The 14014-nt window shown below is 45.2% G+C and overlaps 1 protein-coding gene across 4 annotated transcripts in view; it reads left to right on the top strand.

Moving 5' to 3' along the window:
• Window positions 1–12483, top strand: part of HCFC1 (host cell factor C1) — a 124794-nt gene extending 112311 nt beyond the window's left edge. For all 4 annotated transcript variants that reach the window (XM_085871347.1, XM_085871345.1, XM_085871346.1 and 1 more), the window contains 5 exons: window positions 508–654; window positions 757–945; window positions 9887–10196; window positions 10377–10440; window positions 10856–12483. In XM_085871347.1, the coding sequence (XP_085727473.1) occupies window positions 508–654; window positions 757–945; window positions 9887–10196; window positions 10377–10440; window positions 10856–10901 (756 nt within the window). In that variant the 3' untranslated portion in view covers window positions 10902–12483. The remainder of the gene's footprint in view (window positions 1–507; window positions 655–756; window positions 946–9886; window positions 10197–10376; window positions 10441–10855) is intronic.
• The last annotated feature ends 1531 nt before the right edge of the window (window positions 12484–14014 follow it).

Here is a 14014-nt window from a genome sequence, read left to right as displayed (position 1 = left end):
GGTATTAAAGGGCTGGCTGTGTTAAACGGGGAAGCACTTTTGACCACTGCTTTTCATTCTTACTTTTCCAAGTGGTGTCACTCCCTCATGCCCTCCCGTTACTGAACTCTTGTTTTTCTTGTGGATGAGAGTCATTCTTGCAAGACCTCAACTCTTTGTGTTAGTCGCCTCATGAGATAGGACCATGCTCCTTGATCACAAATGGTGCTGTGTGACCAGGCTCAAGCTACTTGGTAGAAATGTTGACTGTGGTTTGAGATGGAGGTGGGGGCAGGGGGATGTCATAACCAAACATATTCCTTTCACCGCATGTTTTGCAAAAATTGTTTTAAAAAAATAATAATTAACGACAAATTTTTCATTCTTCTGTCGCTGCTGTTGTTGATGCCTGTTTTTGCAATTTGCTTTGTCACTTTTTCAATCCTCTCTCTTTATTAGTATTATATTGCAGACCTCAAACACTGAACTTGATCATTGAGTGATCCTTGTTTTTGGTGCTGCATGCAGAAGGTGGAACCCATGGACACTTCTCCACCAAAGCCACCGCCACCAAAGAAAGAGGCGGCTCCTTGGTTTGATGTGGGCATCTTCAAGGGTACCAACACCATTGTAACAAACTATCACTTGCCACCTGAGGACAGTGGTAACACACAGGTGTGCTTGAGCAACGTTTGTGGTGCCATCACTTTGTTGTAGAAACCTTGTTACGGGGCCTTATTTCCTGACCATTTATATAAAATAATTTTTTTCTGGTAGGATGGTGAGAGTGGCACTGTGCCTGACCTCAGCACACTCAAGCAACAAGCCTTGCTGCCCGGCACAGCATACAAGTTCAGAATAGCAGCGATCAATGCACTGGGCCGTGGATCATTCTCAGAGATTTCTGCTTTCAAAACATGTCTACCAGGTTTCCCCGGCGCTCCGTCTGCAATCAAGATCAGCAAGGTGAGGACATTCCTTCTATGGTACTGTGGCGGTGTGGTTATGTTGAGATTTTCCCTGTTTGTGTTTTGGAAATATGTTGCACTCGATCAAGTATGTTCCTTGGTGTACAGGACATCAGAATTTCTTATCAATGTCGTACACTTGATTTCATTGTCTTGGGCTTGGTTTTTTGGGTTTTTTTTGGTCAAAACACCCTTTGAGCTGCTCTCGTCGTTAAATTAATTGCTAACGGATTTTCGTAATGCATAATTTGCCATTTTTTTTTTGTTTTGTTTTGTTTTTGTATACATTGTCGAGGCTCGTATGAGAGCTAACACACCGCACAGCAAGGGGGGGCATGAGACTCGAGGGGTGGGAGAGGGAAGGACAAAACAGTGGGAAACGGAGACATTAGCAGATCTGTGGAAGGGAGAGGGATGGGTGGGGAACACGGGGTATACAAGCTGGACATTACAGGGACTTTCAGGAAGGAAAGCAGGGAATTTGAAGGAGATGGGTGTGGGGTGGATTAACGGGGATAGAAAAGATGGAGGTTTTGGATGGGGGAAGACAAGAGGTGGTGGTGAACAAGTGTTTTGGAGGCCTGGAGGGAAGGATGGGATTGAACAGAGTGAGGGAGTTTATTCCAAAGGTGGGAAAAAAGAGGAATGAAAGAGTGAAGGTGAGCAGTGATTCGTGATTTTGGTAGTTTAACCAGTTGGCGGACCTTGAGCGTCCTGCGGTAATATAGCCTGGACAAATCGCAGATGGTTTGGGCGGGGGGGGCGAGACCGGAGAGGAGACGGTAGAAGACAGAAAGACCACCGACCTGCCTGCTGTGAGAGAGTGAGAGGCCCAAAGACAGCCTCATCGTGGGAGATAGCAATGATCCAAAATGCCTTGGTTTCCACAGCGTGAAGCCGAGAATGGTGAGAGGCAGGAGCACCAGCCCAGCGAGGAGAGCAGTACTCCATCAGGCTACCGACGAAAGCTTTATATGTGGTCAGAAGATCAGGTGGGCTGAGGAAGGACTTCGCACGACAGAGGATTCTCAGATGGCGACTGGCTTTGGAGGCCAGGTTGGAAATGTGGCTTTCCCAGGAAAGATCATGGCAGATAGTGAGACCCAGAAGCTTGAATGAAAGGGCTTCTTCCAGAGGATTGAGAAAGTAGATTGGGGATTGGGGGGGGGGGTTATAAATGGTCCTTTTGGAGAGACGTAGTGAGAGTGTGAGATTTGTCAGGATTGAAAGCCATGTTCCACATGTTGGACCAGTTTGTGATTTTATCCAGATCTGCAGCGAGCGAAGAAGCTGCTGCTGCCAGGGTGAGGGGTGACGGATGGTACGGCAGAGGGTGGAGTCATCAGCAAAGAGATGAAGAGGATTTTCCAGAGAGTCAGAGAGATCATTGATGAAAACTAGAAAACGAACAGGGACCACAACGCTGCCTTGCAGAACTCCAGCCTGGACAGGAAGAGAGGATGAGAGAACTCCATTTGGGGGCACACGTTGGCTTTGACAGGAAAAAAGTCTGCGAGCCATGAGTGGAGATGGCCTTGGATACCATTGGAAGAGCATTTAGTAAGCAGGGCAGGGTGCCAGACCGTGTCAAGAGCATGCGATACGTCTTGTGATATGGCTCTGATTTCATGTCTGGCATTGAGTACCTCCATCCATTGTTGTGAGAGCAGAAGCAGCATATCCAGGGTAAAGTGACCTGGTCTGAAACCAAATTGTTGATCAGAATTCAGGCCATTGGAGAAGAGGAAGGATTTAATGTCTGAAGCATTGATGGATTCCATAACCTTGCTGATGATTGGGAGAAGGCTGATTGGTCTGTAGTTGCAGGTATCTGTTTTTGCATCTTTTTTATGCAGGGCAGTAATGTTTGCTGATTTCCAAGCAGATGGCAGATGACCTTGAGCAAATGAGAGGGTGAATAGAATGGAGAGGGTGAGCAAGAGCAGAGGAGCAGGTTTTGAGGACACATGGACTGTTGCTGTCTGGACTGGTTGCAGAATCTGAGTCAAGGTTTGACAGCAAACTCTCCACTTTGTCAGATGAAAAGGGCAGAGGCCAGTGACAGTTGGGTGCAACTGGGTAAGGTGGGCACAGAAAGCGATGGGTTTTGGTCACAAGATTTAGATGCAAACACCAAGTTTAGACATTCAGCCTTTTCATGTGCGGTATCAGCATTGCGGCCATTTGAGGTAAGGAGGGGATGGAGGGGGAACATACACCAGAAACAGATTTGATTAAACGCCACCAGGATTTGGAGGAGGGAGAGAGGTTTGAGAGTTCAGACTTGAGATTCGAAAGATGTTGTTTTCTGGCTCTCCTGAGGGGAGACACAGACTTGTTCTGTGCTTTATGGAAGGAACTGAAATTACCCTCAGTTGGGTTTGCTTTCCATGAAGCAAAGGCAAGTTGTTTCAGGACAACTGCCTCGCCACAAGCTTCAGTGAACCATGTGCGGGAGGAAGGATAGGACAACTGAAGACGAGAGGGGATAAATCTGTGCATCAGAGAGAGCAAGTTTCTTTGAAAGAATTCCCAGGATGAGTTTATGTTGGAGAAAGTAGTGATGGGAGACCAGTCTTGAAGTTTGATGGCTGCTTTGGAGACCCTGCCACTCAGCCTGAACGAAATGCCAGACTTGAATGGCACTGAAGTCGTTCTTTAATAACAGCCAGAGAGATGTTTACTTTGACAAGCACGTGGTCAGAAGAACCGATTGGAGCGGAGGAAGAACAGCAGATATTTTCTGGGAAATTTGTCAAAATCAGATCCAGAAGAGATGGAGCACCGTTGGTTGAGATCCGGGTCAGGAAGTTGACCGATTGAGTCAGTCCCAATGAGTCACAGAAGTGCCATGGCAGGTGAGAGATCTGCTCCTGTGTTAATCTGCTCCTAATTTTGTGTTAATGGTCTGTGTCGTTTTTTTCCATTCAGACCATAAATATTTGAGGACCCCTGCTGGGACTTTACATGTTTTCGACTTCATACTGAAGTAATTGTTGGTGTCTTGTCTGTCTAGCTGTCTTTTTGACCATAATACATTCGGTTGTTACTTATCTGATCTCAACCAAACTTGACAGGAAGACTCAGGGTCACACGATGGAGGTTGTTACTTTATCCCCCTCCCCTCCTTCCTCAAAGGGGTTTTGTGCCTTGCGCAAAATTCGTGTTAAGGTGTGTATCCATGTTAAGATTGCTAATTGTGGCGTTTTTCCAAGGCCGCTTGTCATAACAAAAGTAACAAGAAAGAGCAATCAGAGATTTCAGACCCTCGCCAGGACTTGGTTTGTGTGGTGTTTGTATAGTGTACTTTGTGTCGTGTTTGTGCACTGGTGTGTTACGTAATTAAAAGGCAAAGATGAAGTCATCAGGAGGAACCTGGATAGGAGTCGGGTTTCAGCTGCTACTCCGCTACCCTCAAACACATCCAGGCACAGCTAAGTGAGCCTTATTCAAAAAAAAATAATCAAAAAGAGCCCAGATTCACAAAATTACATTCTCATTCAATCCTATGTGGCTGCCAAATCATGTGACTTATGACATCATAGGTGGGAAACTTTTTGTCCCTCATGGATAGGTGGGCATACCTGTAAAGTTTTGCCTCATTCAGCCATTTCAGAGAAGTTTGTTGAAGGTTTTTTTGTTGTTTTTTTTAATTAGGTTGCTGGCCCACGTGACCGATGATATCAGTTTTTTTTTTTCCTGTCGACCAATTTATCCCTTCATGACCCTCAAAAATTTTCATACTGATTGGCTGTAGCGTTCTACGTATGCAATTATGACCAGGGGTTCACACGATTTTTAAAATTAGGTTCTCCAATGAGTACCAGCAGAGATGGTTTGGTTCTCATGAAAAAAAAAATTCTCAGCTTCGAGCATGCTCATCTGCTTTCCCAATCGCCACTCTGATTTTTAACGTGCTTCTCAGCTTTGTATGCATCTTACTCCTCTGCATGTGGTCTCTCAGAACGTTCACTCCAGACGAGACACTCGCAAACTGCCCTTTTTTTTTGTAATCTTAAAAGTTATAAACTTACAATATAGCTTATAAATGATATTGCTATAATTTATAAATTTAATTTTGTACATCACTGTAAATCAATTGTCAGAATTATCACGGAAGAATCTTATTTACACTAGATGAGAAAACCTTTCATCAAAAGCCTCTGCTGTGCTGGTACGCTTTTTAGCTGAGAATCTTTGAAGTACGCATTTCGTATTTTTACCACGCATAAGTACCTGAGTACCAGTTATGTGAACCGTTGATTATGATGTTATAACGAAGACACCTAAATGACATTAAAAAAAAATTTTAGTCCCACTTAATTCTGATCTCCGCATGTAGACAACTCACCACGTGCCAAGTTTCAAGTTTTCTTTCCTTCCTGCAGTTTCGGAGATACAGAGGTCCAAAGTTTTTCCTCTTTTTCCAACATGGCTGCCACACCACGTGAACTATGACATCATAATTATCATTAAGACATTCCACATGAGTAGTCTCTCCTTTGGTGAAAATGTGTCAATTCAGCAAGCTTGTTGGTTGCGGAACAAGGTTGTGGAGAAACCTTCACACATGATGTACCAACCATTGTTCATGGTATTTTTTTTTTTAATTATGAGGGTCGATGGGGGTGGGGGGGGTGGGAGGGGTTGCCCCCCAGAGGAGGTATTTGCTTTTTTTCTCTGAAACTACACACACAATTTCGAAGAAATTTGACCACAACCTTTATCGCCCGTGATGTAGAAAGTTTGTTCACGGCATTAAAAAAAAATAAAAAATCCAGAGGTAGTTACTTTCTTCTCCATTACGTATTTTGTCGGTTATCCATGCCTACCAGTGGTTCCCTGGCTGTCTTATCCAGCCGTGACCAGGTGAGCGCCCAGGGGTATTGCCCCATGTTGTCATCTTTCTTAAGCCTCCACAAACTTGGTCACTGGAGTCATTATGTTTTCAGGTTGGCCGAACGGTCCGTACGTCCGTGATATGTTTTTGTTCCCGCAATAACTTAAGAACGGCTGAAGGGATCCAGGTCAAACATGGTACAAGTACAATCAGGGGTTCACATAACTGGTACTCGGGTACTCATGTGCGGTAAAAAAAAACAAACACGAAATGCGGACTTCAAAGATGCTCCGACAGCTCAAAAGTGTGGCGTACTAGTGCAACAGAGGCTTTTGATGGAAGGTTTTATCAGCTTGTGCTTGTGAGATTCTTCTGTGATAATTTTGATAAATTAATTGGTATCCTGTTGTGTGATTTCAAAATTTAAGTGCACAAAATTTAGTTTATAAATGATAACATTCTAATTTGTAAGTTATATGATAATTCGTAAGATTAAAAAAAAAAAAATTGATCGAAGGAGAATGTGTGAATGAAGAGGAAGAAGAGGAGGTTTTCTCAGCTGGTGATTGATATACTGTGATTTCAAAATTAAGTTTAAAAATGATAACATTACAATTTTCAAGTTATCGTGTAAGTTTATAACTTATAAGATAAACAAGTCTGAAGACGACGATGGTTCACGAGCGGTATTTGACGATGTAGATTGTTTCAGAAGTCAAGGATGAGACAATGTGATGATGTTTGACCAAGTTATAAAAATTATCAACATGATGTGGTACGAGTGACAGGTTATTATCTGAAAAATGTCGAAAACCCGGTTTCGTTCAACAACTTAAAAAATTTGACCTTTGCATAACCTTTCAAGGTCCCAAAACAATGTTGTGGACATTAAAATAAGGAAACAGGATACGTGCTATAGCTTAATGGAGTTAGTTCGTCGAAGAAGGTCTAAAACCCGGTTCGATTCCCACAACTTTGAAAATTTGACTTTTGTGAACTTTAAAGGTCAAAGGTCAAGGATTATGACCTTTGGTGCAAAACTTCCTCTGGAACATTCCAGGAACAATATAACGTCAAATAGGCTATATGGCATCCTCGGATTATCCATACTTTGATGAAATCAGCGTAAAAACAAACTTGAAGGGGCACCACGGGCAAGGTGTTCGAGATAGAAAAAAATGGTTTCAAGACTTTAGGTGGGGAATGGCCTCAACATTATGCATAAAAAATATTGTCATCCCAGCTCTCAAAGTTTGGGCGGTCGTCTGATGTATTTTTTTTTTTTAATGTCAAAATTCGAAATTTTCTCAGTTCATGACCTTGGGACTGAAATGAAAAATCGAGCTCCGTGGGGCTATGCAGGTGCCATTGGGCTAACCAAATACCGAAACCCCTGCCAGATTTGACAACCCCCTTGGAGAAGATGGATTTTTATGTCAAAATCGCAATTTTCTAAGTTCGTGATCTTGTGACCTTGACCTTGGGACGAAAATGAAAAATCGAGCTCGGTGGGGCTATGCAGGTGCCATTGGGTTAACTAAATACCGAAACCCCTGCAAGATTCGACAAACCCCTTAGGAGAAGATGCAAATTGAAATTGGCTACCCCTAAAAACACAATTCGCAATTTTCTAAGTTCGTGACCTTGTGGCCTTGACCTTGGGACGAAAATGAAAAATCGAGCTCTGTGGGGCTATGCAGGTGCCATTGGGCTAACCAAATACCGAAACCCCTGCCAGATTCGACAAACCCCTCGGAGAAGAAAAATTGTCAAAATCGCAATTTTCTAAGTTCGTGACCTTGTGACCTTGACCTTGGGACGAAAATGAAAAATCGAGCTCTGTGGGGCTATGCAGGTACCATTGGGCTAACCAAATACTGAAACCCCTGTCAGATTCGACAAAACCCCTCGGAGAAGATGCAAACTGAAATCGGCTACCCCCTATAAACACGTTTTTTGGGCGTGGCTCCGCCCATAATGGGCGCACCACGCCCATTTTCAGGAAAACACGAGATCATGATATAAACCTCCCACCAAAATTTCATCAGGATCGGATCAAAACCCACGGGAGCTATGCTCGGGACATAAAGACAGACATACAGACAGACAGACACACAACAATAACGAATATAGTGGTCACTTATATTTTTCATGAAAATATTTTTTCGTGAACCAATGATAGATCTATGGAGAACATGCGAACGAAGAAGAAGTTCAGGAGCGTCCGTCACGAGAAAAAAATACATACAATTTGCCTACTTGAAGTATGCATTTAGTGCTTTTTGAGTGTCTCGTCTGGAGCGGACGTTCTGAGAAAGCGCTTATCAAGTAAGATGCATACTCAGCTGAAAGGCGATTGGGAAAGCATTCGAGCATGCTCGAAGCTGACATTTTTTTTTTTTAATGAGTACAAAAACCATTTCTGCTGGTACTCATTGGAGAACCAAATGGAGAAAATTGTGTGAACCCCTGGGTATAATGTATAATGATGTAAAGATAAACCGATTCAATTACGGGGTCAAGAAGTCAAAGGTTAGAGGTCCCGTGAGGTAAAAAGTCTGTTACTGCGCTAACTTGTGAACCAGTGATGGGATTTTTACCAAAGTTGGTGCAAGTAAATATTGCGATGCGAGGAAGATTTCAGCATGAAGGGGTCAGAGGTCATGTCAAGTGAAAATGTGATGCTTGAGAACAGCTGAAGGGATTTAACTCAAACTTGGTACAAGTATATATCATGATGCAATAATGTGGGCGGAGGCATAATCGGTCAATACGACGTCAAATTATGTCCGTTTCTGCAGGCACGGGTGGCAGGGCGTTTCACTTAGCAGGACAAAACACGCTTGACCTCGCTTCGCTCGGCCTTGGCCAAATTACGAAAAATATTCAATGGAATAACAATAAACAAAAAATTTTTCATTCCTATTCTTGTGGCTTATTCCACTGCCAGTTGTTCCATGAAGCACTTGTATTAAAAATCCTGGAAAACAACTTTTTGTCGTGGAAAACTCCTAAAAATTTGGTTTTCCATGGCAGTGTGAACCATGTTTAATTCAGCGGAATTGATTGTTCAAAAAGTATTCTCAAATGTATTCTCCAATAAAAATCATTACTGATGCTGTGCATAAATGGTACTGGAATTGTATGAATGACATGGTAGTTGGCTACTGTTGTGTGTATACACATCATGGAGTATTGAAATGCTTAAGAATAAAATTGAACAAGAAATTGGAGAAAGAAAAAAAAAAAAGACTTGCTTACAGGTGGGTGACGTGCACATACGGCTTGAATGAAAACAAAATCCTCAGGAAGTGTGTCTTAACCTTTATTTACCTTCATAAGCCTTACCCACAAATTATGAGTTGTTCGTATGCAGCACGTGTCTATGGGGTAGCATCAGTTTTTGCAAGGGTCTGGCCAATGCAGTGCCCCCTATGGGTTCGAGAAGGAATTTGTCGTTTGATCAGGGTGCCAGCGATAACTTGCTTACTCTTCACGAAGTACACCGTTCGAATGCTTAACGTCCACTGACTCGTGCTGGCAGATGGGATGGCAAGTTTAACATCCATCCGAGGGACGGGACACGCGTTGAATCCTCGTCCTGCCTGTGAAACAGAGCTGGGTTGAGATTTGAACCGAATAGAGATGGCTCAAAGGCAAGTGTGCGTTCCTCCAGGTTATCCTGCCTGGCCATCCCAAGGTCGTCGCTCACAATACTGCTCTTAATATGATTAGAGTTGGGGAGGGGGTGGGGGGAACCCCTTGCAGACAGCAAGGTTGTTGTTTTTTCATATTAACAAAGCTTTGCAATATTAACATATTAAGCTAAGCAAATTTATATTAACGATATTAACAAAATCATTACTGATGCTTTCCTGAGCCAAACCAAGTGACCAGTACCAAACCTGGAAATATACTATGTGAAAGATTGTGATGTCACACCTATTCATGTGTCCTGCTGGATCATCCTCTTTTGAATGTTGTTCTTGTATAACCAGTGCATGGATTTCATTCTTCCTTGTGTTGTATTTTACATCTTCAAGGTGTTTCTATTTACCTGTATGCTTTTATTTTGTTTTCTTCAATGCCACCGACAAAGACTCCGGAGGGAGCACAGCTGACGTGGGAACCTCCTGCACTCAAATCAGGCCAGATCCTGGAATACGCAGTGTACCTGGCAGTGAAACGCACGACGGGGACTGGAACGGCAACGGACGCAAAGCCACCGGCTTTGAACCAACTGGCTTTCGCTCGTGTGTACTGTGGCCCGGAGCCTTCGTGCCTCGTCACCAACTCCAGCCTCGCTGGAGCCCACGTTGATACCACTACGAAGCCGGCCATCATTTTCCGTATTGCAGCGCGCAATGAGAAGGGCTATGGGCCTGCCACGCAAGTCCGGTGGCTGCAAGGTCGGTACACACCCTGCTTTGCTACACTCGTGCATTGTGCTGTCCTTTAATCTGTCGTTTATTATTGGGTTTTGGAATCTCTGCCTGAGATTAACACCACCTGAAGTTGATTTTGGAAAGTTATGCTTCACTAACCAGCAATCAAAAATGTTTTATTCTATCGTTTCACTCTCAAAACAGACTCGAGCAAGGACAGCCAAGCAGGGAAGAGTACAGCGAAGCGCCCAGTCATGGGCCTTGACAGGTGAGCATGTTGTTGCTTTAATTTATTTTTTTATTGTTTGGCAAGATTTTTATTTATTTAAAGACATCTCCAGGAATTATGTCTGGTGTTGGCTTAATGGTTCGGGTGGTGTGCTTGGAATCCTTGGATCCTGAGTTCAAATCCCACTCGGCTGTTGAATTAATACCAGGTGGGGTTGACTCTGCCTGTCATCCTTCCGAGGTCGGCAAAATGAGTGCCAGCTTGCTGGTATACTGTATCAGAGTGGCGATCCATCCAGGATTGTGCCCAATAGCAGAGGATACTACTTAGGCAGCACCAACTGCTCTGCATGGAGTATGGTCCCAATGGATGGATGGATCTCCAGGAATTGCATTTTATTTTATTTTTCCTTTGACAGCATCAGATTTACGAACACCTGATTCTGTATTTTCAGCAAATCCTCCACTGTACTTAAGAAGCCCAAGACGGAAAACCCGTAAGGCAAGGGAGAGACGTGTACATCAGTGTGTTGTACGCACATTTGAACGAGCCGGAGGGAGTTACGGCCAGGTGTAGATGGAGCTGGTTTGACTGCACGGCCATCATTTTACAACCACCTGGAGTCACATGTTTTATAAAGTTCAAGTTTTACTGTTGAATGTTGTGTTTGGGGGAAAAAAGGAGAAGAAGAAGAAGAAATCGACGATCTCGGTACCGAGGCCAAGTGTATGATTGGGCAGATCAACGCAGCTGTGCATATAAATACGAGGCAGGAGGAAAGGGGACAGAAGCGGGTGTGATGTGAAATCGTCGGTGATATTGCATTGAAAGGCCTGAATTTGGCAAAGCGTAACCGGATGTCCATTGGTAGATTTCCTGCCACATGTTCAACCTGCATTGTCCTGTTTTTCAAATGAGGTTTTATTCCGTATTTAAGGTGTTTCCTTATAAAGCTGCCCTGCTTTATTTCTTGTATTCAAGAAGCCCTTGTGGGGCCACCGTGCATTGTTGTTAATGGTGCTTTCACCCACCCCTCCCCTCCCTCTGTTCACCCGCACCCCCTCTGCATTCCCATTTCCCAGCCAAAAACTTTTGAGAGCAACATTGTCTGTGATGAGTTGTGCTCGGTTTCATTTTGACTGTGGCACACCAACCCCCGTTTTTGATCTCGTTTATCTTTATTGTGATTCTGTAATTCCATTAAATCAGAAAATATTTGCCCTCGCCCCACATCTGCCCCCCCCCCCCCATCTGTGTTGAAGGACTGTTAGCCCAGGTTGTGAATAGATCCGTTGTTTTGTTTTTTTTCTTGGCACGGTGTTTATTTTATTTTTATATCTCCCCTCGAACTGCATGGCCCCCATTGTTGTGCGGAGGTTCTCTGCGCTGCCTGGCTGCGCGCACCTAGTTTTGGACCTCGCCATATCCGTTCGCTCCAACGCACGTTCCGTGCTCTCTGTGTGCAGCAGAAGTAACGGAGGTCGAAATGTAAGAGGCCCGTTGTGCAGGCGGTTCCGCTTAGCTATGGTTGTGTGCGGAAGGAAGACGTAGTTTTTGCTCCGTGTTGAATTGCATTCATAAAATTCTGCTTTTCCTTATTTCTTCCCCCCCCCCCCCGAAACCCCTTAAACCAACACCCTCAACCCACCCCATTACCATTCTGAAGACCAGCAGCTCGTTGCTGGGGCTTGGAAAAGGTGTTCAACATGTCATGCTCTCTTCATAGTTGATGTGAGTTTTTCAATCCTGGAAAAAAGAAAAACAAACAAACCTGACAACACTCTTGTTTGTAGGACGTGTGGCTAAACGATGGATATGTTTATAAATAATGGCAGTTTTGTATAAAATCAAATGTAATTTTTTTTTTTTTTACTTTTTAAAGTTTCATATATCAAAGTTTAGGCCTCATGCCTCAGCTATATTATGATATGACTTGCTGCGTTAGTGTATAGGGTAGTAACTTAGTTTGTGGTTTAAATTCATCTTGGTTGATTCTGATGCAACTTTCAGTTCTACATTTGTAGAAAGCCAATTAATATTCGTGCTGTTTGTCCTTGGAAAATAAAAACATTTTGTAGCAAACGTGAGCATTTTATTCCCTTTCCTTTTTTGCAGATTTAATTGAGGTTCTGTTTTGATTACATTGGGCTGATTAGGCCAGCTCAGACACAGCTGTCCTAACTGATTCGTTTTGCACACCCCAATCTATGCTTGTGGAAGAGCAGTTTGGAAATGAAGGAAACAGAGTTGGGTTAGGTATGGTTGATGGTGGTAGAAAATAGTGGGGAGGGATGGAGGATGACTTTAGGTGGTCTTTCACCGCATGCACGAGGTCCTGCAAGGGAAGAGTGAGTGAACAGTGTCCAGAAAGTAGTTTCAGAAGCGGGAGGGAGGAATAAGAGTGGAGGTGTTCCACTGTGCTGTCAGCCTGGATTTTGAAAAATTTTACTTTGAGGGGGGATAGTGGAAGATCATGTGCATGCTTGCTGGTGAAGGTTGGGGGGGGGCAGAGGAAGCAAGACCAGAGAGGGGGGTAAAACAAAAACGCGCCACCACCACCGACCTGTGCAGAAACGTGCATCGAAAAAAAGTTTGTGATTAAATTCCTCCAAATGTGAGTTCGAGGAAATTATTAACTAAAGTCATGGCTCCAAATATTGGGCCATCGATGCATTAGGAATATGAATATGCGTGGATGCATACCCCTCCAAATGGGTTTTCAAAGTTTTATATTTGAGTTGAAACGTTACAATTAGGAACAATAATACTGAGCATTTTACCAACATCCTCATTTGCCTACCCCATCCCTCCCACACCCAGCCCATCCCTCCCACATCCACCCCATCCCTCCCACATCCACACCCACCCCATCCCTCCCACATCCACCCCATCCCTCCCACATCCACGGCCACCCCATCCCTCCCACATCCACCCCCACCCCATCCCTCCCACATCCACCCCCACCCCATCCCTCCCACATCCACCCCCACCCCATCCCTCCCACATCCACCCCTCCTATTCCACTCTCACCAGTTCAATGCAACCCCACCGCTTCACTACCGCTCCAAACCCACCCCGCCCCTTCGCTCCCGCTCCAAACCCACCCCGCCCCTTCGCTCCCGCTCCAAACCCACCCCGCCCCTTCGCTCCCGCTCCAAACCCGCCCCAACCCCGCTTCGCCCCAACCCCGCCCCGCCCCTTCGATCCCTCTCCAACCCCGCCCCGCCCCTTCGATCCCTCTCCAACCCCGCCCCGCCCCTTCGATCCCTCTCCAACCCCGCCCCGCCCCTTCGATCCCTCTCCAACCCCGCCCCGCCCCTTCGATCCCTCTCCAACCCCGCCCCGCCCTTCGATCCCTCTCCAACCCCGCCCCGCCCCTTCGATCCCTCTCCAACCCCGCCCCGCCCCTTCGATCCCTCTCCAACCCCGCCCCTTCGCTCCCTCTCCAACCCCGCCCCTTCGCTCCCTCTCCAACCCCGCCCCTTCGCTCCCTCTCCAACCCCGCCCCGCCCCTTCGCTCCCTCTCCAGCCCCGCCCCTTCGCTCCAACCCCGCCCCTTCGCTCCAACCCCGCCCCGGCCCGCCCCTTCGCTCCAACCCCGCCCCGGCCCGCC

Source organism: Eptatretus burgeri, chromosome 2 (genome assembly GCF_056783735.1).
Source record: "Eptatretus burgeri isolate ZD-2024b chromosome 2, Ebu_testis_v1, whole genome shotgun sequence".
NCBI classification, from domain to species: Eukaryota; Metazoa; Chordata; class Myxini; order Myxiniformes; family Myxinidae; genus Eptatretus; species Eptatretus burgeri.
Note: the sequence above shows the minus strand (reverse complement) of the source record. Positions and strands in the feature narration are given on the sequence as shown.